The sequence below is a fragment of the Ctenocephalides felis genome, unplaced genomic scaffold (genome assembly GCF_003426905.1).
Source record: "Ctenocephalides felis isolate EL2017-DRISC unplaced genomic scaffold, ASM342690v1 CF-g0.4_SCAFFOLD_01170, whole genome shotgun sequence".
Classification (NCBI taxonomy): domain Eukaryota; kingdom Metazoa; phylum Arthropoda; class Insecta; order Siphonaptera; family Pulicidae; genus Ctenocephalides; species Ctenocephalides felis.
This window is the reverse complement of record NW_020537324.1, coordinates 5889697-5915753: the sequence shown is the minus strand read 5'-3', so window position 1 is coordinate 5915753 and position 26057 is coordinate 5889697. Positions and strand designations below refer to the sequence as shown.

The 26057-nt window shown below is 28.7% G+C and overlaps 1 protein-coding gene across 1 annotated transcript in view; it reads left to right on the top strand.

Annotated features, from left to right (window-relative positions):
* Nucleotides 1-26057, top strand: part of LOC113366097 (mucin-17-like) — a 92698-nt gene that overhangs the window by 43263 nt on the left and 23378 nt on the right. Inside the window, exons 11-12 of the mRNA XM_026607647.1 lie at nucleotides 12644-12769; nucleotides 19255-19404. Of these exons, the coding sequence (XP_026463432.1) occupies nucleotides 12644-12769; nucleotides 19255-19404 (276 nt within the window). The remainder of the gene's footprint in view (nucleotides 1-12643; nucleotides 12770-19254; nucleotides 19405-26057) is intronic.

Below are 26057 nucleotides of genomic sequence, written 5' to 3'. Positions count from 1 at the left end.
TTCGGATCATATTATCGAATTAAGCCAGGCTTTCTCAATGGACAATGATAAGTATAATTTTATTATATATATAAAAAAATTAGTAAACTCGATCACTGCGAGAAATTAAACATTAACTATAGAAACATGGAAACCTCACTGTATACAAAATCAATTGCAAAGATTGCGCAGCATCATACATAGGTCAAACAGAACAAAATTAAAAAAAAAAATGAGTTAGAGAAGTTAGAAACGAGTTTTTTTTTTGTGTAGACTATATTATATACGTTGCAGCAATGCCCACTTAAGGCAGTTTTTTATTTGAAGTTCTATTTGAAAGCAATTACCTCAAGTAGAAATTTGATATCGAGCTCACCAAGGTTAGGCTCGAACCTGGGACTATTTTGAGCTAGCCCACGTTCTTAACCATTATACCAGTATATTTAATTCCTATTTTATTAACTATTTACTATATTTTATCCCACCATCAATTATTACCTTCGAAGTTTTGACATCGCTCGCCTAGCGGTATTTCCTGTTGCTTCTTTATCATTGAAGAACTTGAATGGTTCTTTCATATAGATATTGATATTTGTATTCAGATAGTTTGTCGTCATCCGTTCCTAATTGATATGTTACTAGCACACACTGTATATTTATCGGATATGTATTGGTCCAAAATCATATGTTTGAATGGACAATACAAATTTTACGCGGTTGAATTTTAAAACAATAAGTTCGATGGACTCGGGGACTAAAATAGTTTTGCTTCTAGTAAAATACCGTTTCATTCAGTGATAAAGGATTAAGTGGCATAATTTAGACTAAATGAAAAATTATCTCGAATTATTTATTCGTGTGTGAATAATAAATTTCTGAGATTGTTACATAGTATTATAATTATTCCGTGGTCAGTAAATATTTTTGGCCAATATGATACAGAATCAAATATGAATAATATCAGGTTCATTTCGAATTATTTATTATTCAGTCTCTAATTGGTTCATCATTTAGCAATTTAAATATATGTTCAAATTAATTATTAGTTTATGAGATTTATATTTAAAATTTACGATTACTCAAGTGTTGGCAACTTTGTCACTGAAGTTGCTTCAATTTTGCATGCCAATGGTCTTTTTTGCATATCCAATCATTTTATACATCTAATTGAATTACAATCTTTTTATTAAAAGAGATTTCTTAATTTTAATAATCTTACATATTATAACATTTTTAATCGATATAATTAAATTATTTAATTACTAATTATTCATTAAAATTAAATCAAGTATTAATATTACTTATATTATTTTTAATACTAGATGATATAATGAAACAATATGCATTCAACTTGCTCAATGATAATTATAATAATGAGTGATAATTTTAAATGGAATTGTTAAAATGAAAACAGATATCACTTCAGCTTCACATCAGGTTTTTTTTGAGTTCACTTTCAGAATGATATTTTTGAAATATTATATATTCTAAGATTTTACGGAATTTAAATTAAATTTGGAACTTCAACATTAAAAGATAGTCAACGCTCTATTTATTTTTATAAAATTGGGAACATTTTTCCAGTTCTATTAAATTTCATTCTGAATGTCAACTTCATGGATTGTGCCCTTTTATTTTTGAAATAAAAGGGCATGAAATATAGGGTAAATTTTACCAGATCTGTTAAATTTCATTGTGATTGTAAACGCCGAAGATTATGCTTTTAATTTTTGTAATTATTAGTAAATTTTATCAGATTTATCAATTGGAATTCTAAATTCCAACGTCTAAGATGCTCTAGATCAGTGATTCCCAAAGTGGTTCACATGGACCTCCAGAGGTCCATGGCAACTTTCAAGGGGTTCACGGCAGGGAAAATAATATTTGGGGGTCTACGAAATAAAATTGAGGGTCCACGGCATATTTAGAAATGATTTACACTTAAAAAGTTTGTATTGAGCGCGGAGCCAGCCACTCATAAACCACGCATATCTCAGAAATTATTGAATGTTCCAACTTTAAATTTTGGTCAAAATCTTGGAAAAGTATAGTAACAATGTGTGTCAAGTTTCATCAAAATCGAATTATGTATTTTTGAAAACGTACAATCTGTTTCAATACTAGTATTGAGAGCGGAGCCAGCCATCCATCAACCGCGCATATCTCAAAAACTATTGGCTGTTTCAAGTTTAAATTTTTGTCAAATATTTAGTAAGGTGTGGTAACAATGTATGTCAAGTTTCATCAAAATCGAATTATGCATTTTTGAAAACGTACAATCTGTTTCAATACTAGTATTGAGAGCGGAGCCAGCCATCCATCAACCGCGCATATCTCAAAAAATATTGACTGTTTCAAGTTTAAATTTTTGTCAAATATTTAGTAAAGTGTGGTAACAATGTATATCAAGTTTCATCAAAATCGAATTATGCATTTTTGAAAACGTACAATCTGTTTCAATACTAGTATTGAGAGCGGAGCCAGCCATCCATCAACCGCGCATATCTCAAAAACTATTGGCTGTTTCAAGTTTAAATTTTTGTCAAATATTTAGTAAAGTGTGGTAACAATGTGTGTCAAGTTTCATCAAAATCGAATTATGCATTTTTGAAAACGCACAATCTATTTCAATACCAGTATTGATGGATAATTTGAGTTTTTTGGTATTTTTAATTGCAGCATCGACTATGTTCTCATTTTTTGTAATTTGTATAAATTTTAGCCACACCTGTTAGATTGTATTTTGTGAATTTCACCTGACATCATTTATTAATTAAATTTTACCAATCGCGTGAAATATGGTTTAATTAAGTATGTTTCTTCTTACAAATCAGTGTTTACATCCAATATTTACAAACAAAATCGTTATTTCACTCGACTCGTATCTCGGAACGTTGGTTGGAAACACGTGGTTTCCTTCCCAAGATTCGCCTTCATCGCAACGCCGCGCCGTCCAATCGGCCATACAGTTCACGTATGAAACAGTCTGCTTTCGTCTTCCGTGAGGTCTAAGTCGTTATCATCGACGTGTGTGTCTATTTTATTAATTTACCTTCTTGGATTTACTTACATGCTGTGCTAAATTACCAATTACTATTCTATTCTACGATCCTTGCTTAGTTGCTAATGACAAGTTGTGATTGAGAATTTAATTCAAGAATTAATGATGCTGGATGTAATAAATTTACTGGCAAATATTTGTTTGTAGCAGAGATAGTGATGTAAATGTGATATGATAACGAATGTAAGGTACTTTGTTTAACAAACAAGTGGATTTAACAGTGTAGTATAAATTTGAATTTCTACATCAACTGATAAACCTAATTGATTTCATTACAGTTCTAATTAACCTAATGAAGCATATCTGCTATTTTTTATAAATGCTTTAAAATATATGAGCTCAACGTTTTTATTAATTTCATTCAGTAGTCCTATTAATCTCATAAGAATCAAAAATAATAATCTTAAAGATAATCTCAGCTATTTTTCTTACAAAGGCGCTTAATAATTGAGTAGCTTTTTTATAAAATTTAATCAAAAAAACATTAATTAAAGATTTTCTTGGTCAAAACGTATTGTCTTTGATAATACTTATACATGTATAGAGATTAAAGATTTCTCTATATTTATAAATTATTATTCAATATTTTAAAATATCTTCAATTTATACCGACTTCAGTCTGTAATTGGTTTCATGATAATTGAAAAATCGAGTGGATGTAATAGTGTTTTTTTTCGACTGCAAGCTAATAAAATTCATGATAATTTTAAAATAGATTAATAAATAATCTCAGATAATAAATGTGTTTAGTGGCTCCATAAAGTAGATTTACATATTTTATTTAGGAAAACTTTGAAAAAAAAAATCTACAATTCTTCAAGAATATTTTTACATACCTTAATATGCGTTTAGTAAGTTCATGTTAAATGTAAATTTCACATGTTTACTGATGATATCATTAATTTTTCAAAAAATTAATTTTTAATTATATTATTAATTAAACGAGTGTGTATAACAGTGGGATAAACGTTTTTTTTCGACTTCAATCTAATCATGGCTAAAAAATAATTTAATGAATAATCTCAGCTATTTTTTACAAAAATGTAAATTGGGCTTAAAGTTTGAGCATTTGATAAATATATAAATAAGTACGGTAAGGCCATAGATGGTAAGGCGGGGCACAAAGGTCCAACTTGATATTGAGCAATTTTATTGTGAAATCAATACCAATTACTATCTGACTTTGTTCAGTAAACTCCTAGCTAAATCATCATTGTAGAAATGTTTTTTTTTTCGTTTTACAAAAATTTTTACCTGGTCATTTTTATCCCATAGGTGGGGTAAAATGGGACAGTGAAAAGGCGAACAGATCGAATATCTTATTTATAATTCGGTGATGGAACTTTTTATCTGCGGTCTTTTAAGCCCTGCTCTACCCTGTTTAAAATATTGTGAAACTCTTCTATTTATCTTAGATAATATCTATACATATCTCATTAAGTGTATAATGACTTTATGTCTAAACATAATTCACACATTCTCCCTATTAATAGCTCATAATTATACCTTATACAAATTTAATCACCTCCCATTAATATATTACTACGATTGCAATCATATTCCATTTATCAGTGTAGATTTCTAAACAATGTCTCTGCCTGGAGTAAGTTCTAAATCAAGTGACTTTCAGTTTATTGTGAATAACTCTATATAAAAATATACCAAAGAGACGTGATTCCATTCGGAAATAATAATGTGTAATACAATACAAGGTAGTTGTGATTAGGTCGTGACAGTGAAATAGTGAATTATGGGCGCTCACGGTTCGCGAGAAAAATTGCATCGTTGCGCATCGGAGAGGTTCAATCACACGCCTCCTGGTTCGCTCAGTTTTGCTGACCGGGACCGAGAAAGGTTCGGGAGCTTTGGGAAAAGAGGTAATAATGGAAATATTATAATGGAAGATGGCATTTTACAAGTTTATAAATGTTTGTTCGAGTTTTCAAGTGTTCCCGATCACCTTCGAATAGATTTTTTGCTAACATTAAAAGGGGAGTGATGTGGCATCATAAATTGGTCATGAGTGCGGAGATGATAAATAAGACACGTATCCTGACATTTTTGATTTTTTAGATCTATTTTTAAAATTATTTTTGATAAATACTTCACTATTTTTATATCATCGTGTTGGCTACACTATTAACACTTTCGGGACGCACCGATTTCAAAACAATCTATTGAACCAGCTGTAAACTTGATTCATTGTGTATGTTATGCAATTTGTTTGATAAAAAATTGTGGTCATTGAAGGTCATACGTTTATAATATTAATTTATTTTTGATCATTTTATAAAGTATAGTGACGTTCAAAACAATTTCCAAAATGCATAGCTGGTTGATTTTGACATGTTTTACAATAAAATGTTGTTCGCCGCCTTCCTCCTGGTGCTTTTTTGTCAGAACAGACAATACAATCCCTTTTTCTTTTAGAATTTAGAATATGCCACTGATTAGTCAGTATATTTGGTCATTTTTTGCTGCCATAATGGTTTATTTTTTCTATTATATTGTCTAATAATTCATTTATAAAATATTAAGTAAAATAATCTATTGGGTGTCTTATATTGCTTGGTATTTGTAGTCGGGGTATTTGTTGATGTATGTCAAACTCGATTATTGAAGGAGAATCGGCACATTCGCTAATGTCTTTCCGCTCTTCATTTAATTTGTCGAACTTCTTTTTCTTCTTGTTGGTTGAATAATATCATCATTACATTCATCACTATAATCGGTGTGAATAGTAATTTCGGAAAATTTGTCTATATGAATGTCTATTTGAAACTCATCTTCACTACTGCTTAATTCACAAAATTTACTAGTCGTTTTGCCATATTTAAAAGCGCTCGGTCGTTTTAAATATTAAAAAAAGACCATATAGCAAAGAAAAAGCTAAAAATACTACTAAAATAATTTAAAATTATTTTCAAAATACAATACTGTTTATCACTGCTATATGTAATTTATTCAGCTTTTCGATGCAAACTGAGTCATTGTTTATAAAATAACCTGTGCCTCACAGATTGTTTGTCCAGTGAGGTGGACAGCCGTCCCCAAAGTGTTAATATATTAGTAGTTATCTGAAAATTTGAAATTAAATGTTAACTAAATAATTTTTGCATATGTTTGGCAAGATTCTATTTTTTGTAGATTCTCAAAGATCTTAATTGCATATTTTTTTTGTTATTTAAAATGAAAATGGTTAATGTTTATAATTCATGATTTCATTATTTTCTTTATTATATTTTAAATGCTTTAATAATAAAAGAATTGTTTTACAACCTGCATGCAACATTTTAAATCTTGTATAATCTGAAAGAAATTTAGTTTATAATTTTAGTTTTCATTAGTCTAGCTAATTAGTTACATCAATTTTTTGCGATAATAAGATAAAAAACAAAATAAATTCCTTGTGTAGTAAAGTTTAAAATTTTAAAATTTATTAATCAGTAACATTTTTCTAATTTTTTCCATTTATCATTAACTCTATGCTACTATAAAAAGTATCGTAAATGTCTTCGAAATCCAATTTGATTTATTTAGTTCATTAAATTTTTATTACAGCATTGTTTTACAATCCTGCAATAATAAAGCATTACTTGCTCTCTTGCTATAAAACCATGCAATTATGAATCACAAATTAAATCCGAAATAATTACATTCAAATTGAAGGTCGTTGATCGTGAAATGTATGTAGTATTTATATTTTCTTCCTCCTTTTCTGAACTTTGGCTATTTACAGTTAGAACTGTTAATTTTTTCATTTCACAATTATGTGAACCGTGTTATAGTTCTTTGAATTTTTGACCTTAAGCGTTATTTTTTTTTTAATTGCGATCTTGTATCTTTTTCTACAAGTTCTTTCCGGCTACTTATTGTTAATGAACATATAAAAAACCGGACACATAGATTCTAGATAATCTTGTGGTGTGAACTTGTAATTCGTAATAAAAAACATTTTATAGGACGGTGGAAATTAATAGAGTACTTTGCCGGAAACTTGTTTTTAAAGCTAGCATTGTTTTTTTTTAATTTATAAATAATTTAATTTAATGGCAAACTACTGAGTGAGTCATTGTACTTGTTCTTACTCATTAACTATTATTTATAATTAAACTATGTGTTCGATATGCACATTACTCAGAACGGGTGTTTTTATTTCTACCAATATCAAGTATGAAATACGTAAACATTAACGGAAATTACGCACATTAAACAATAAATAAGTTACAATAAAATATAATATTAATAGTATTGAAAACTTTGTACACAAAATGACGGTGAAATATTGAATAGAATCTACAAAATTTATGAAATTAAAAATTAGGGACGATTTTTCATAATCGATGTAATAAAACAAGATATAATCTATATTTGTAAATCATACTCATTCCATAAGTGTTCAAACTCAAAAGGAGCACCTCCAGTATTTTACTCTTTTCAGATTTTGATGAAACTTAGCATAGTGATAAAGTTAGTATTTAAAACGAGCTCCTTAAAATATTATAGGCCTGGGAGAACTAGTTTAATTTTAAAAATTAGAAAGCGTTTAGATATATGCTACCTTGCCTTCTATGCGCTCAGCTATATGTTGCTAGGATGCGTTTAATGGTTTAATAGTTCACTAAAAACCAAAATAACATATTTTTATCTGTTCCTATGTACTGTTTCCATAAGTAAATATTACACTTCCAATTAGAAGTGACTAGTATTCATTTGTTCATTATTATAGAGCGCTCAGTTTCTTCTTTGCAATACCGATTGTATTATTATTCATGCATATACAATTGCAGTCTGTGTAAATGTTGGAAAGCGTTTTTAATACTTTGTTAAATATTTAAGTCTTCATAACCTAAATTCAGTCATATTGTATGCATATCATTTACATATCTAGAGAGCACATTGTTCGAAAATGTAAATTCCAGATGTTCCTTGAATATAACTGTACTTTAATGATTTTTAATTGATATTTGAACAAACGTAATTGTGATATTATGGTAATGTAGTAAGTAAATGAAGTTTAGTCCATTACTAATCAAGTTTGCTTGTAACATCAGTCTTTCTCTTCGCATGGTGTGTTATTAATTTTGAAAGCCATAAAACTCGTATCGATTTGAAACATTTTCCCAACGCCAATCTGTTGACAGGCCTTGCACAGTAATAAAAGAAACAACATCCATCTACAATTCATTATATCTAATTTTTTTCTAACAACGGACGTGTCCATGTTTTACGACTTCTATAAATCATGACACGGCGTACAAAAAAAGAAACACGAAGAGCAAAGTTTCTTCGGCATCCCGTCAACTATCAAATGCTAGCAAAATAATAGCGCCGAGTTTCATCAGGGGTCATTAAACGAGTTTTACTAGCAAAAGTAACTAATTTAAAACGACCGTATTGCATGCTGGGAGGCTGGAGATGATGTTGCAGCGGAAAATCTAAACCGCGGACGGTCAATGGCGAAACACAAATACACCAGGAACGCTCTTTGTGCGAATGGCCCGAACTAAATTTATACGAAAAACTAGCTCGAGGAGCTGAAAGAGATGTATGTGTTAGGAAACCTAAAAACTTGATACAGATTTGTTACAGTTTATGAATTTTGAAATGTTGATATATGCGACCGACATGCGACAAGTGGTTACTAAAACTCGTGGGAGCAAAATACATTGAAGTCATTTTTAACTTCCCGAAGGAAGTTTTTTTTAGCAAGGTGAAAAGAGGAGAAGGAGAACTGTTTACACCAAGCTTGAAAAAAATGTGTGTGTATGTGCATGTGAGATCCCTTTATGGGATTTTGGACCTTTCGTCGACGTTTTCCCAAAAAGACTTGCACCCCTCCTCTATTTCAACACATTAACAACCCCATGAAGAATCTCTTACACCTAGTTTCTTAATATTCTATTCTTGGAAACCTATTACAAGCAAATCTTATTACAATTATGATAAATTATTCTTGAAATTATCATGTTTTGAGACTTGTATTAACAATTCCCAATGGATATGATCTATATTAACCATTTAACCGTGGCGCACTCATTGAACTGTTCACATATTTTTGATATATCTCCAATGGTCTTAACATAAAAAGTGTTTCTATTCCTTACAAGCGCTATTTTTGCAACTTCTTTGATTAATTTTTTTAATTAAACCACTTCTCATAGGCCTATAATGTTTTATGGGGTTTGTTTTGACTATCAACTCTATCACTATTCGAATTTCAATCAAAATCCCAAAAGAGTAAACCTGAGGTTTTACTTGTAGTGATATCTTTAGAATAGATTAAGATTTAAGATTTTGCATAGATTATTTTATTAAATAAAATAAACAGATGATCATCGGAATCTCATAATAAATTTATGAATATTTTCTTGGCACCAGTTTTTGAAATATTTGACTTGGCTTTACCTCAATTAAAAAAAATTACACGGAAACGATCAAAAACACGCACTTAATACTCCTCCATTTATATAATTACGATTTATGTCTGTTCTCAAGTTTTTCTACTACAATTAGAAATAAATCATCAAATTGTTATAAATCTTTAAACTTACAACTATAATATTAATTTTACAGTATAAATTGCATTTTATTTTGTATTTAAATTTATGTATTTCAAATTGCTTATGCTAATATCAGACTGCAAACAATATAATGGTGTTATTTCCTTATGGCTGCATCTGTTTCAAGCATTTTGGAACCAGCTTTTTGATCTTTCTCCACCAAACTATTTATGTATAATACATACGCTTTTATGTATACTAGGAATAAGTTAAATTTAATAAATAATTCTTGGTTGTTCCTTTGACGATAATTTGTTATGTAACTCTAGACATTTGATTAAAAGCATTCCTATTACTTTAGTACATTTATTTTTGTTTCTGTACTCATAAAATCTTAATAAACGCTGGATGGAGATGACCGAAATCGTTGAGGTCTTATTTACAAACTATTTTATATTAAACTATTATTTTTCAAGCGTGCAATTTTGTGCATTCGTCTATCACAAACATTTTTTTTACATCACCGAATATATTTTAGCAGTCTATTACAAAGAATTGTCGGTTTGCCACACGATTTGGTATGATTTTGTGTTACCTTACCTAGAGGAGAACCGGTTATGCAATCGAGTCTTTGATAATACAACATTACATTACATTAACCTGTGCGGCCGGCGAGTTAAAATATCAGGGCTGTGAAATTTTATTTACATTGTTTATAAATAACTTACATAAATTAATACGAAAAGCTTGCTGCTACTTCGTGGAAAAGACTTTGGTCTTGCGACTACAGGTTACAAATTTTAGTCTGGTCTCAGACTGCTTGGCATCAAGCAGTAGAGAAAATGTAGATTGAAATATGGTTTTAAGTGAAAATGACTTTTGGGGGATTGCAGCACATGCACATCACAATTAGAAATTCATTTAATAATAATTTCATCACAGACAATGGCTCAGTGGTCCACTGGGTTGCCTCCCAATTATTAAGAGACAACCTTGGTTATAAGGAATTACATACATGCTGATGAAATATTAAAAATAATTTTGATTGCTATTCAAAACATAAAGTAAATTGAAATCATAAACATTTCAAATACGATATACATATTATATTTGACAAAAAAAGCATCAATAAAAGTAATGATACAATATTTTGTCGATCAAATTATCTTCCTTCAGCCCTGTATCTGCGTGTTCGATGAAGTTCATACCCGGAACATTTAAAGACTTTTTTCTGGTTTTATAACCGGAATTTACATTACAATTCCACCCACATTTTATATTTTCAAATACTCTACTTTGAATTGATACTTTATCGAATTGATTGATTGACATCCAAGTATCAGAAAACGTAAAATTTATGTCTGCGTAGGCCTGTTATAGTTAATTTAATTTATTTTTTTGTAATTGATAGTAAAGGTTGTTAAATATATACCTACAGGTATTTCTTTATCTCAAGTTTGTATTTGTTGACTAGGTTCATGTCTGCTCAGTTCAGATAATATTCAGGATTTTGAACAGGTTTATAATGGAAATTCAATACAACTGTGCTCTTGTTTAAAATAAAGTTCTCGTGCTGACTTTATTATTATGTTATGAAAGTTTTTGAAATTAAATTTATAAGCTTGATTTTCTGGTTGTAGAAACTAGGATATTTATTTTATTGTTGGTAATTGAAATATAATGAACTCTATTTTCTAACTTAGAGGAATCGAAAATAGAAAATAGAGTTCTTTACTATTTTCCAAATTAATTCATTATAATCTTAATAAGATATGAGTGATAAATAATTACCTTGATATTCTTGTATAGTTAAATACACGTTTACATTACATTTTATACATAGTACTATAATTTGCAGCTATATACATACAATAATATTGCAACTTTGATTGGTACTAAATAATTTAATTTTACCAAGGATCGTTACATAATGATCAATTATTTATATTGGAACTAATATATAAGTATTAAAAATTTGATATAAATTTGCGATAAATTTATTGTAAAAAATCGCCTACATTTATGCATTTCATGCAAAATAAATTATAACGTCTATTGGAAATTTTTACTTATAAGTTAGCAGCGCTGTTTCTTTGTTTTTTTTTTATTTTGATGATTTTGATGAATCTTTATATAAAAGTAAAATGTTATAGGCCTACGATAAGTAGTTGGATTATAAAAATTAACCAAAGTTTAGAATATCGCGTTTAAGCGATTCTAATGATAATCTAACAATAAGCCAAAGCATATATGAACGACTCCTGTTTAGTTGGTAGCTACTGATTATAGTTTACGCCCACCCTCAAATTAAATACTCGTTTAGAACCAGAATTTTTTATTATTTTTTTACGAAATGTTTATTAAATCATGGCTTATGTTAGAAAACAAAGTTAGAAATCAAACTAAATTAAGAATAACGCAATCTTTGCTGAACAATAATATTATCAATCAAACTTTGATAACAAAAAATATGATTTTACAAAGTGGCGCCTAGTACCGGACATTTCAAAATAACCAGCATTGAACATATATGTAGCCATCTCCACACTCTGGAATGTCTGAACATTTGTGTTTGATGAATATTCTTAGATATTGCAAAAAAAAAATCACTAATTATCCACCCTTTTGGCTGGGCCACACCGAGATAAGATTACCATATATATTCATATATTTATATTTATATTTATACAACACAATTGTACAATTATAGATATTATATGGTACATAACTTAAATTAATAGATAATGATTGGATGAAATGAATTGTGTTAAACAAATTGATTCAAAATATACAATTACAGGTGTTATAAGTATGTTTGAATGGCATAGTTTTATTTAAGGGGGCGTCTATTAATCACGTGAGGCTTAATGGGGGAGGGGGATTTGAATTTATTACCTGATTTAAAAAAAATCTATTTTTTAAAAAATATTAGGGCATTTAATGTCTTGTTTATAATTATGTTTTTCGTTCTTTTTTGTGTCGGAGATGATTAGATTTCTTACAACTACTATATTTATTATGCTTCTATTTCTGCCTAGCACGTAGATGATATGTTCACAGTCCAAGCTTTCGCCAACTAAAATGTTTGCTTTGTTTTCAGGCGCAGCCAAGAAGCGAGATGTCGTCCGGCAAACCTCTACGCCGCCGGCGCTGTCCGAGCACCCGGTTCGGCACACAAAGCAGGCCGCCAGCCCGATGCGGCCGGTCAGGCCGAACAATTTACTCCGTGAGTAGTACTAATATAATAGATATATTGAAGTTATATTAAATTTTTGAATATGTGGTTATATATAGTTAAAATTTATACCTTGTTCAAGATATTCAAGGTTAATTGCTGTATTAGTCAAACACCCAAAAAGTTCTATATGGGCCTTGTCAGACATATATGCCTATTTGGTAGAACACAACAAATTTTAATATATGGTCATGTCAGTCATATAGGTGCGACACAAAAAATTGAATTTTTCGAGAAATTTTGGCGCTTTAACCAATATCTGTCGAGACAAACTGATCGGTCTATTTTATCTACCACTATTAATTTTTATAATTAAACCACTTCTCGTAGGCCTATAATATTTTAAGATGCTGAGTTTGACTATATTCTCTATCACCATCACCAAGCAAAGTTTCATCAAAATCCCAAAAGAATAAACCTGAGGTTCTCCTTGTTAGACACATATAACTGACTGATATAACTGGTTAATTAATCAACGTGGTAAATTTTAGTTTATTCTAAACTATATATAACATCCTGCTACAAAAACAGTGCATATCCCAGAAATTATGAATAAATAAAAATTTATTTAATATTAGAATTTTCTAAAAAGCATGTTGCAGACTCAAATTCGAGTAGAAATTTGCGATAGGTAATCGTTAAAATATGTCTGGCGTGTTTCGTTTAATAATTTTTATACAAATAATTTAAAATGTACATTAAAATTATTACATTCCACAAATTTTTAACTCCCCATAGGGCAAGTTATAGTAATCGTAAAAAAAATCGAAAATGAAAATTTTTATATATCTTTACGTTTCAAAGGTTTCTAAATATTTTGGCATACCTTAGAAAATATAGATGTATGCGTGTGTGTGTGTGTGTATGTGTGTGTGTGCGTGTGTGTGTGTGCGGATACAAATTTTCGTCGACGATTTCGGGAACATGAGTCAACCAATTTGAATAATTCAAAAAACATTTGATTCGTATTGATAAGGAGACGTGCTGATTGGTTTTTGGCGAAGGCAGGTCTAGCCGTTCCGAAGATATGGGGCAAAAAGTGCCAAAAACGGTAACTCAGTTTTTAAGAGAACAGAGCGTTCGATTTGAATAATTCATTTCATTTGTATTGACAAGATGAAGAATTGATCAAATTTTCATGAAGGCAGGTCTAGCGGTTTCGGAGATCTAATGAAAAAAATAAAAAAAATGCCATTTGGCGGTCAAAAATGATCATTAGACATATGCACATCAAATTCAGATATTTTATAGAGATTTCAACAATAAGTATAATTTTTGTTTACATCCCTATGGGTTCCGTACCAATGTTTATCCGTTAGACGGCGACGCGGCGCTAACGCGCTTTAACAATTCGTCTCTATGCGTTAAAGCAGTACGATTGCTTTGAAAAAAAAGTTCAGTATTTCCATAAATAAAGAAAACATTTTCTTTTTCAAAAAAAAGTAATTTGTTGTCAAATTATAGTTTCTCAAAAATCTAATTTTTTCGAAGTAAAATTTTTTCAAAAATGTTAATCGTTTTTAAAAAAATAATAATTTTTGGTGCGGGAAGTTCCAGCAATACTTAGATCAATTTGTATTTTTATTACACTGATGCAATGTTGACTTTCAATTACATTGCATAATCTATTACATTTTTGACAAGTGCCTTGAAGCGTTTTTTAATTATGTACTCTCCCACTGCATATATTAACTAATTTATACATGGGTTTACAATTTCTGAAAGGTATGTAAATGAATATACATGTAAGTAAATCTAGAAGTTTTCACGACTTTTATATAATATATCTAAAGCCATCGTTCTATTATTACCGACGCTATATTTAATTGGTTCGACATGACTAAATTCGAAATATTTGCATTAATTATGATTCGAAACGACTCAATGATAAGATTTTATGCTCTATTTACAGCAAAATTTCCAGTCGGTTGTAATTAATATTATCATTTCATTTTACGTAAGGTTTTAAATATATTAAATATATAAAAATCATAAATATAGATAGTTGAAACGTTTTGGCTTAGCCAAATAATTCTTGTACCAACTTGTTAGGCAAAAATGGTTTCTGCCAAGAAATATTAGCTTGGATCAAAGGATTTATATTACCTGAGTCGTGTTCAAAAATATTATATGAATAGAATACAATCTATTTAACATATCCAATCTCTTTTGTCATTCGGACCACTTTCACTTAATATTGTAGGTGCGTTCTTTGAACTTTCCGATTGTTTTTATTACATGTATAAATAATACTTTATAATATAGAGGCGTTTCAGTTTACAGTAAAAGTCTAGTATTGTGTTGATATCATATTTATGATTACATAAACATGTTACTTTGATTGTATAATTATTTCTCAAGTGCGAAAATTTCCATTTTATTTAAATTTGTGGTTTTATCGTATACGTGCGAATTAATAATAGCTATGAAAAATATTTCGGTATTTTGCTTTCATATAAAAGATAATTTTTTTGCTTCTTGTATCGATATAATAAATTAACAAGATAATTTCAAAAAATTCCTCGATAAAAATAATTAAATTATAATGAATGTAATTAATGTTACACATACCAGCTATATGGTCATATGAAAGCTTTATTATTTTACATTTACATTTATTTCAATTTTTTACAAAATCACAAAGGTCATATTCTTTTAGAGACATGTTCGATATTGTTTTAAAGACAAGCATTGTATGAGTTTTAAATATTTATATTCACAATATTTAAGATCACTGCAGTTTTATATAACTTTCACTCTCAACATTTAATGTATCTATCAAATTCATTACCATGCCTTATAAAGAAGATCAATTTACCATAGAACTTTATCTGATTTATAATATTTATAACAATATCCATGACAGCAAATGTAACTTTTCGCAACAATATGAAGATATAAAAGATAGAGAAGAATGTCATGTATTTCTCATGGTTTTAAACTTATGTCGAAATTTGGAAACTAGCAATATTTGTACTGGAATCGTGCTCTGGGGAAGATAGAAAATAGAATGAATTATCACCTTTCTGCTTCATAAAATATTCTCAAAGTAAAAAGGACTCTCTTTTAGTTCATAAATAAACTCTTTCGAATTTTTTTAAAAATTACAAAACTTCTAACATTGCACCAGACTTTGAATTTGAAATTTGATGGATAATATTTTTATAAAGTACTCTATTTATAAAAAAAAATTAAAAACGGGCCTACTCTCTATTACTACTTTTTTTCTCTCGTCCAATGTGACGATTTCTTTATTTATATAGATGATCATTTTCAAACAAAAAACTTCCTTCTGTTTTGCATGATGCACCAAGTTGTACAAGACAATTCTTCTGTAAACACGCTTATGTTAATAACTGTGTTTATTTATGAATAATAAACGAAAGTTTTAGAAATCAGTTATAAATGTGCATAGTTTTGTGAGCTTAATAGGATATATGCATGCTTAAGTCAACTGAAGCAAATAATCGTAAAGAAATTGGAGATTTTGTCTTTTCCTATATAAAACCGATAAAAATCGGTTTAAAAATGTCTTTTTTAAAAAAAATTGTTTACATTAGCATCCTTTGCATACCAACTAAAAATTAATTAATCCATCAATTTTGTTGATGGTGCGCCAACCTTAAATTTACTTCTATTAACTCGTGAGAATTTGTTGTTCTCTATAATTATATGTTCATTTGATTAATTAATATCTAAAATACGTGAAATGTTAGTAGTTGTTATATAATTAATTCTCAAAGTGGCACGATTAGATATCTTTTTACGTGACTTGTAATTTTTGTAGGAATATTATGAAATCACGAGTTCGATTATTCATTATTTTTAAATACAAGAAAATCACAGTAAATGTGAAGGTTCATTTTCGATGAATGATAAATAATCAATATTAATATTTAAAGTAATATCACTTAAATTATCACTTACATAATTTAATAGATAAATTAATATTAATATGAACTTTCACTAAAAATGACTGTCTACATCAATATTTTTAAAGTAGACATCTTTTTGTTAAATAAGTAATAATCGATACTAATGATTAATATATTTATTATTAATAAAGGACTACGTTAGCAAACCTAAAAATTTAACTGATTTCATCTATGAGTGAAATCCGCAGTTATTTAGTCGCCAGCCTAAAAGTACACATTGAATGAATATGAAAATTTCATGAAATATGAATTTTTTTATTACTTTTATATAAGTTTTTGATATAGATTTCATTTATCAATTTATAATACGTAAACCTGCATTTATTTTTATTTATTTAAATTAATGCCACTACTTATACCTAAATACCAGTTTAAGATGTACCTTCTCAAAGGGATCTCTTTAATTTTTAATTACTCTAAGTAACCAAAAAATGCTTCAACTATAACAAATTGTTCATAAATATTATTCTTTTTTACTGACAACTCGGTAATTATATCCCGTGAAAACAAGTATATAGAATTATAGGCGATAAAAACTTTATACGTGCTTTATACTCGTCTGAAATATTTTTATAGTTTTTACGATCCGCACGGCTTCAATCTTGCTGAACATTAAAATAATTGCTGATTCTTTATGTTAAAATATAGACGAGACTCCCATGGTAATAAAAATACTCCAATTTGCAATATGAAATTGGATTAATACTTTACTTTTTGATTTTTATTATTTTTTGAGTAGAAATTACTGAATATTGAACATCTTTTAGAATGTTAGATTTAATCATATATAATACTTAAAAAATGTTTCTATTTTTTATTTGTCTTGTTCATAGATAAAAAAAAAAGTATGAATAGATGGCAAACACGTTTGCTTTGCCATTTTCTTCATTTCAATTATTTCTGCATTCCAAAGGAACGCTACTAATTTTAGTACGTAAATTGACCCCTTTGTTCTCATCTTCAACTAAATCACAAATGTTTTTGCAAAAACATGATAAAAAAAAATTAAACGTTTAAAGTACGTGTATTATAATAAGATAATCAGTTTTATAAAGTGGGTTCTAAATTTGAGCACGGTAGACCATCTGTTGAGCGCGGAAAAACACTAAAACAGGGTCTAGGTCTAGCACATTTGTTCTAGGAGTTTTTGCAGGTTGTACTTAGAATCAAAAATTTAAAATACTATTACTTAAAATACTTTGAATTATGTACTATTATTTGAAATATTTGCATCGGTGCTTTTTTTCTTTTTACACTAGATGTTCCGTATTTTTTCTGGTTACTCAAGACCTGTCCAGGATGCGTCTATTAAAAAAAAAGTCCATTGCGAGCTCTGATAGTATTCGCTTCGGCGGTTCGCATTGCTTATATTATCCGAGCAGACCCGCCATATACTTTCTTTAGAAAACCATAGAGCAGATCTCGACTAAATTCGCATATTTATAGGTTTCACACTACTCCGACCTACCGCTCGTTTCTCATAATGCATTTGATTTTATCTCCGTACCTTAATCGGTAATCGTTGATCTGAATAAGGAATTGATCGATCGATAGATCGATTGATCGTTCGATCGATCTAAATTTGCAATAAATGATACCCGGGCGTGTTGGTCGTGCGAAGTTAACTTGATGTTCAGCTTTTGCTTATTTATGTGCCTTATCGGGGTCACCAGTCTAATTCTTCATTCGAAAACTGGTTACAGTAATTTTAGGTAGTTGATTGTTAAATAAGTTATTAAACACTTTTATTATTACTTAAATTATGACTTTTCTATTATTTCTACTTTTTGCAACTAATCTCTATTGTTCATCTATTCCATATACCAATGTAATATTACGTTCCATTTGTTCAATCTGAATTCGCATAATAAAATCGTTGATTCTCTATTATAGATTTCACTTTTGGTTCACGTACACCCGCAGGCTTATTATAAAGTTTAATTTTAATTTATCGCCTTACTTTCTTGAAAAGAAACGCATTTCGTGTGCAACGATAATTGAGAATTGCGAATAATTTCATACGCAAGAATGGAAATAAATTATAAATATTAGAATATAAATGTTCAGAGTACGAAGATTTATTTAATATAATTTTCTAAAAGCATGATTGTACCTAATTAATCGTTCTTTATTAAACTTTGGATAATTTTTTAATTAATCTACTATTTTCTGCACCAGGAAAATATTTTTTTATTTTTTAAAGTACGGATTATATCTACTGATGTAAACTTATACACATACTGGCTTACATATAAATTAATTTATAATAGGTCTCGCTAATCAGTTGACATAATTTTTTTAAACGAATAAAGCTTTGAGAACAAATTTTGATCTTTCAAGCAATATAACTGATCAGTTGTTTTTGATCTTGCTAAATGAAATGGCATCTTGTAAAAACAAAACTATTTTTTTTTTTGAACTGTTTTATTTTAAATGCAAAGTAAAACCTATATCAAATAGTTGTGTTAAATAAGAATTAAAAATGTTAGTTACAAAAATAGTATATTTTTTTTACCTTTTGCCCATTTTCTTCTTTTCCAGAAAAACGAGGTCTCAGTCCAGCCTCGAACTCCAACGCCGCCGGCAACGTCGGCAACGGCGGCGGGGGTCCTCCGGCCGAGCCGAAAGTTCCAAGAAAAATCATTTCTTCGAAACGACCCGTATCTTCTGCGAAATCTGCACCACTGAAAGGTATGTTTGTTCAACTGTATATTTACTATTTACTATTTAGACACCGAACGTTCAATCGGCTTTGGTAATTTTATCGCCTATTATTACACGGAAGCCGTATTCTCATTTCCTTTAGTTATCCGCGTATTTCATTAATGGAAAATGAAATTACCACCAGCGGAAACAATAGGCAGAACATACAAATAATTTGAAAACGTTGGATCGATTTCTCTGAATCACGAATTGAATTGCATATAAATTCTATGGGAATAGTAATAAAAATTACACACATATCTTTATTAATATTCTCATAGAGTGAGGTGTAAAAATTAATGTATGGAATGTACGAGTTCAAGAAGTCTTCAAGGGTTTCTAATCGTTTTATGTAAATATTTATTAACCTGAAACTAACGTTATTTTTGCCAGAAAATCCAATTTGCTAATTTTATATTTTCACGGCGTTTGGAATCATTTTGAGGCGTTTGACACCAAAATTGGGAGAAGTACCTGGGTGTGAGCCAACGCTTGGCTTTTTGTCGATGTTTTGTCAAAAACTGCTTCACCGATTTTAAAAGTTTAAAAACAATTTGACAAGTCAGGGCTGTTATCATCCAATGGATTACGTGGATGCTTTCCACATACTAAAATATCTATTATCACCATTGACCTATTATATATCAATTACCAAAATCGCCAAATTCTTCGACCACAATGCATTATTCCGCAAGCTCTCGATAATTTCCTTTCTTGCATTGATAAATTGTACAAAAGTTTCGAATTTTGTAGAAAGTTAGTTGTTCACTATATATGGATATTTTTCGTGTGAATCGTTTTGATTTCACAGTCTAATTATTACTGGACGAGTAATAAGACTTTGCTTTGGTATCAATTAAACGTTATATTATTTAGGTTGTGAAAACGAGAGTCAGGTAGTGTGGTTTATGGGTTATATGCATTTTATTTTTATACACGGTAAATTTTACTTTATACGTCGATTTTTATGCTTTCCGAACGTATAATAATAATTAATCATCTGCGAGAAGTGATACACGAGGAAAAGTATTAAACCGTGGTAATTGATTATGTGTAATTAATGACTTGTTTTTATTAGCAAGTTGGAATTGATAATTATATTTGTATTTATTGGTGTATACAAATTCGTACTGAATATTTGAAAATTGAAGTACCTACTAAGTCATATAATTTTTATTAGATTTTTGTTATAATTTAGTTTGTTTAAAAATGAGTTACAAACAATGAAGTAATGGAAATAAATACATAACTCATAATTAAATAAATAATACGTTATGTTATATTCCGGTATCTCATAATATAATTATTATTATTAGTTACATAAAAAATTTACATATTGGCTTTCTCAGAAACTATGATTAACATTTGCGATATGGCATCTATATTTTTGTAAAAGTTCCTTTATCATAACTAAAATTATTCAACGTTTTATTTTTTTTGAAAGTATTATATTTTTAATACTTTGGTTTTTTTCATTGTGAAAATTAAAGAAGCATAAAGCAAATATCTTTATAAAAAACATACATAAATGTTTTAGTTGAAAAACAAAGAGAATAGTGTTAGATATTTGTACCAAGCAGTACTCTGCGTTTATGACGCCATCCATATATAACTAAGATTTTGATTGATTACTGAAACAATATTTGCATACATAATTGTAGTTGAGCTTTAGCAATAATTTTATCTTCAACAATGTTCATTCCACCTATGACAGAATGCTGTCTTAAGTGCATAACATTTTTATAGAATGAATGAAGAGTGTTACAGGTGAGTAGGCGTCCATGAGAATTTATCATGAGAAAATAAGTTAGTGTCTCTCAATGAACATCTGTTCCCAAGGCGCGTACCGACAACTATTTTCACTTTGGGAGTGGTATAAAAGATTTAGATTGTTTTATAGAAAATATATTTTTTTTTTTTTGTATTTATTTTTCATAGCAAGCTATACAAAGTACATTCAGCTACATTTGTTACAGTTATATATTATTTGTCTGCGTGAGAAGGATCGCTATCCTGCGATAGAAAATAAATGGAATAGATTTATTTTTGTGCACTGTTTATCGTAATAACTCTTTATGATTCTCGACATCACCCATCTAGTGTATCAATTGCAAAAACAAAAACTAAAGATGATTGAAACATAATTATCTAATAAAAATGTCAAGATATAGATTTTTAACCACCAATAGGGTAAGTTATAGTAATGGGCCGAAAATCGAAAATGTAAATTTTGCATTTCTTATTGTTTTGAAGGTTACTGAATATTTTGGAATACAAAAGTGTGTGTGCGTGTGTTTGTTTTGTGTGTCCACATTTTTTCCTCTACGTTTTCGGGCGCTCGAATAATTCTTTATATATTATTATTTGTATCTATATCTTTAAAATATAATTTTTGCGAGTCTAATCCAACGAATAATTGGTAGGGAGTCGTATTGTCTTCAAGTGGTAGGAGAAAGATGGGAAAGTCCGCGATAAAGAAAGTCCCATTCAGTCTCCATGAATTGTTCATAGCGCAATACGTATTAAAAATAACACTTGTCCATAGTTTATAATTTTGGCAAGTCATGAAAAATGTAATACTTAATAGACTTTCATTTGTTTGAAAAGATTGACGCCTAGCAACAGAAACGTTCAATGGCTTGTTTATGAGCATTTTGTTTTAAGTAAATATTTTTGTGTACTTGTGGTGATAATGTTGTGTTCAGTGATCAAAGTTTGAAGTTCCATTATAATTTTTTACAATGGGTCTTCACAACCGTTTAGTCTCCTTATTCGGTAGCACGACTGATATTAATAATAATATAATGGAAACTCTGCTAAAAAGAAGTTTTCCAAAAAGAAAGACTATGGTAGTGAAATGGACTTGTACGCAAAAACCGGTGTTAAAGTGCGTAAAAGTTGCACCATTTGGAACTCCATGAGGTCAACCCATAAGAAGAAAAAGGGGGGATAAAGGTCAGTTTTATATGAAAAAAATTTTGGATAATGCATTTAGTGGCAGAATTTTGTGATTTCTAGAGTTTGCTTTGGAGAATACGATAAAACATAGGAATAGAAATCTATTTGATAAAATTAGTAATACATACGACGAGGGAAACAATATTTACCCTAAAATGTCCTGGTGGCTTCGATTTATTATTTTATTACAAAATCTGATGATCACATATAACATTTCATAATAAACGTTAAATAATTAGATCCAAATTCAAATCTTTTACTTTATGGACTCATAATATTCCTTTTAATTTCTTTTTTGTCAGGTGCATATCAGAAAGCAGTTATACTGATAGACTTTAAAATTTAGTAGGTAATCATTTTATGGTAGTTTTGAAATCTCCCATTTAATTATATAAATTTATTTGGAATAGTTAGCAAATTTGTTTTTCAAAAGTAATACTGAATCTTTGACTTAATAATGGCTTCTGGAGCAGACTTTTATTACGCTGAACTATATGGGACTGAACAATTTCTAATGAGAATTTTTCAACATATAAATATCATTCTCATTACTTCCATTTGCTTATTTTATAAAAAAAAAATGTTTTACTTTTATTTAATTTTTTTTTAATTGTTAACCACTTACTTATGTGCGCCGCATTTTTTTTACTTGTAAGTAGACAATTTTTAAAATTATATTTTTAAATAATATCCATCAATCATTCGTGCCATTAATTATATATTATATGACTACAAAATACATTATTTTACACATCTATCAAAAGAAGAAAATGGTACTACTTACCTCTTACATGACCTCAAAAAAATTTTTTGGATGACCCCAACACATCAATTTATAATTACTAATAATATGCATATCCAACACCTCATTTATTAATAGCAAATAACATATTAGTATCATAATATAATTTATTAATTATATTTATTGGGTCACTGTTAATGACATTTTGATAAATGGAGATACTTCATTATATATAATATATAATTATATATAAAACTGTCTAATTACCTGCAAGGTAATTTCCATTAATAGTTATTTTAATTATTTGCAAATTTAATAACGGAATATGTTTGGTTTGATAAAATTATTTATACCTCAAAAGAAAACTAGATTCCCAAAATCTAGACTCCCCTCGACAAAAATATTGCTACTAATTTAAAATTATTACCAAAGAAAGCAAATAATGCTCAAAAATGTTTCTTTTTCGTTAATTTTTTACAACATTTGTCATTTCCAAATAGTTAATGATAACTTTTACCTCGTTATTAAGATGGAACATTGTAATTAAATTCAAATTGTGTAAGAAATCTATTAAAAACTCATAAAATTTTGCTTACCTAAAGTTCCCATGTCAACTTTTGAAGAACACATATGCATTGTTCAACGTGGAAAAAAGAAATTATATATTTTCTTCACATTTTATTTATCTGAACATAATTTTTCACTTTTATAAAAATAAATTTACATGTTTGTAGCACAGAAGTAGAACAAATTAGAAAATAGTAGGAACTTATTCATATTTAAATTAATGGTAAAGTTTTTTCACCTTATGGGTTGATAGTATGGCATTTTTAACTGATTTATCACTAGCATTTTGAACTGATTTTTAATATACGATTTGTTTAGTTTCTTGGACCCACAATGTGTCACTTCACACTAAATAATTCTTGTTTGCACACACATCTTACTAAATTATCATTAGTTCGTCTTCACAGAAAAAACCGTCTTTATTTATGATTGTTCAAAAGGTTTTAAACGTAGTCCTATTAATAGGACTTCAGATATCTACTACTATATTTATTTCTGTGATGCAATTTGAAGGCAGTTGACAGTTTTGTTGGCTCTTCAGTGTTTTTTCGTATTTTTTCGATGTTTCCTATTAGTGATTTGCTATTCGGTCGAGTGGATTTAAAATCTAAGAAGCGCCGGAACTGCGGATAAAAAAAATTGTAATACAAGGTAGCACGATTTTTTATAAAATCGAGGACACGCTTCGATTGAGATGTTGATTTTTCTAGTAAAAACATTTTGTCGGAAATTTTAAATTCGCATTCTTCAATTTGTAGACACTGCGCGATTTGCACTTGAAACCCAATAGATATTTAGACAAATATCTATGAGTTAATTATACTTTTTCTACAAATGAGTTATAAATTCTGTATTTATTGATTCAGGAAATAAGGTAACTATCCTTATAATGCTTTCAGTCTTGTCTACTTGGATTACCGGTAACCAATTTATTTACAATTTTGGTCAAATGTGATCGATTTTTTTACAATCAGTAATCCTTTTTATTTACACTTATATCTATAATAGAATTTTAATTATTAGTGACTCACAAAAAATTGCAAAAAACTTTTGTAGCTTGATATCAATTGCTTGGATTTCTAAATATTTGTAAATTAATTACTAGTTAATCTATCCGGAAAATGCAGATAACCATCAATATTTCGAATAAAATGAACTTTATATGAAAAGAATTTCATCTACAGATGATTTTTTTATTATAGTACATTCCTCTCATGTCGTGAAAAATATTAATTCATATTTATTACTTGTTATTATGATGGACACATTGAAATATGATGCTCTCAAATTACAACATTGCAAGGAAAAGATATCAAACTAACGAGCATTCACTTTTAGTTACTTATATAGTATATACTATATAGTAATATAATAGTATTTTCATTTCATATTTTCAAGATTTTTTTTTAAAATTACAGGCATTTTATGAAACCTTTATTAAACATCTCGTCAATTCATTATTTTTACAAATTTAATCAAATAGAGCAACGTTTTTGCACAATAAGTACTTTAATCTATATGTTTTCCTTAATGTTTTATTTTTGTATTATTAGCTACCATTTCATATATTTTCATAAAAAAAAAAACATTTATATTTATATTCAATTGTCATCAAACGGGTAATTTTTATTGTATATTATTTTTGTATTTTTATCTTCATCAAATAATTTTTTATCTTCTCTTTTTTCGAATAGAGCACAATAGAGATATCAAATAGAGTAACATAGAGCTATCGATATAGAGCTCTCGAATAGAGCAACATATAGAGCTTCCGATTAGAGCAATATAGAGCTACTGAATAGAACAATAGAGGTTTTTCACAGACTATTATTTTACTAAATTCAAAAAAATTTATTAATCACAACTTTTCTCCCACATTAATAATATTATTATTTGCCTTTTATGATACGGGTTTTTCTGTAATAAGCATACTACCCCTTCTTCTTTAATTCAAATGTACTATAATATTATACACTTAAATATTAAATCATGTTTATAAGTGGTTATAGCACGGACCCTAATAAAGAAAAATCTATTCGTGTTCAGTAAAAATATCTATAAATAACTCTTTTCAAATATCTTTAGTATTATAGAAATTGTTAATATAGATTTGTACTGCACGCATTTAATATCTCGACTTCTGTATGAGAAAGTTCCTCCTTGTGAATTGGTAGACGCACCAAAACAATATATAGTACTTTATATTTTTCGTTGGCTTTTCATATGCTTACACGTATCTTTAAACAGACTTATAATCTACAAACCACCAATCTTTCTCAGTATCACATTTCATATCTCAATCTCTATATGACAAAGTTGCTCCTTATGAATTAGTAGGGGCTCTAAAACAGTATATAGTTTATTGCATTTCTTC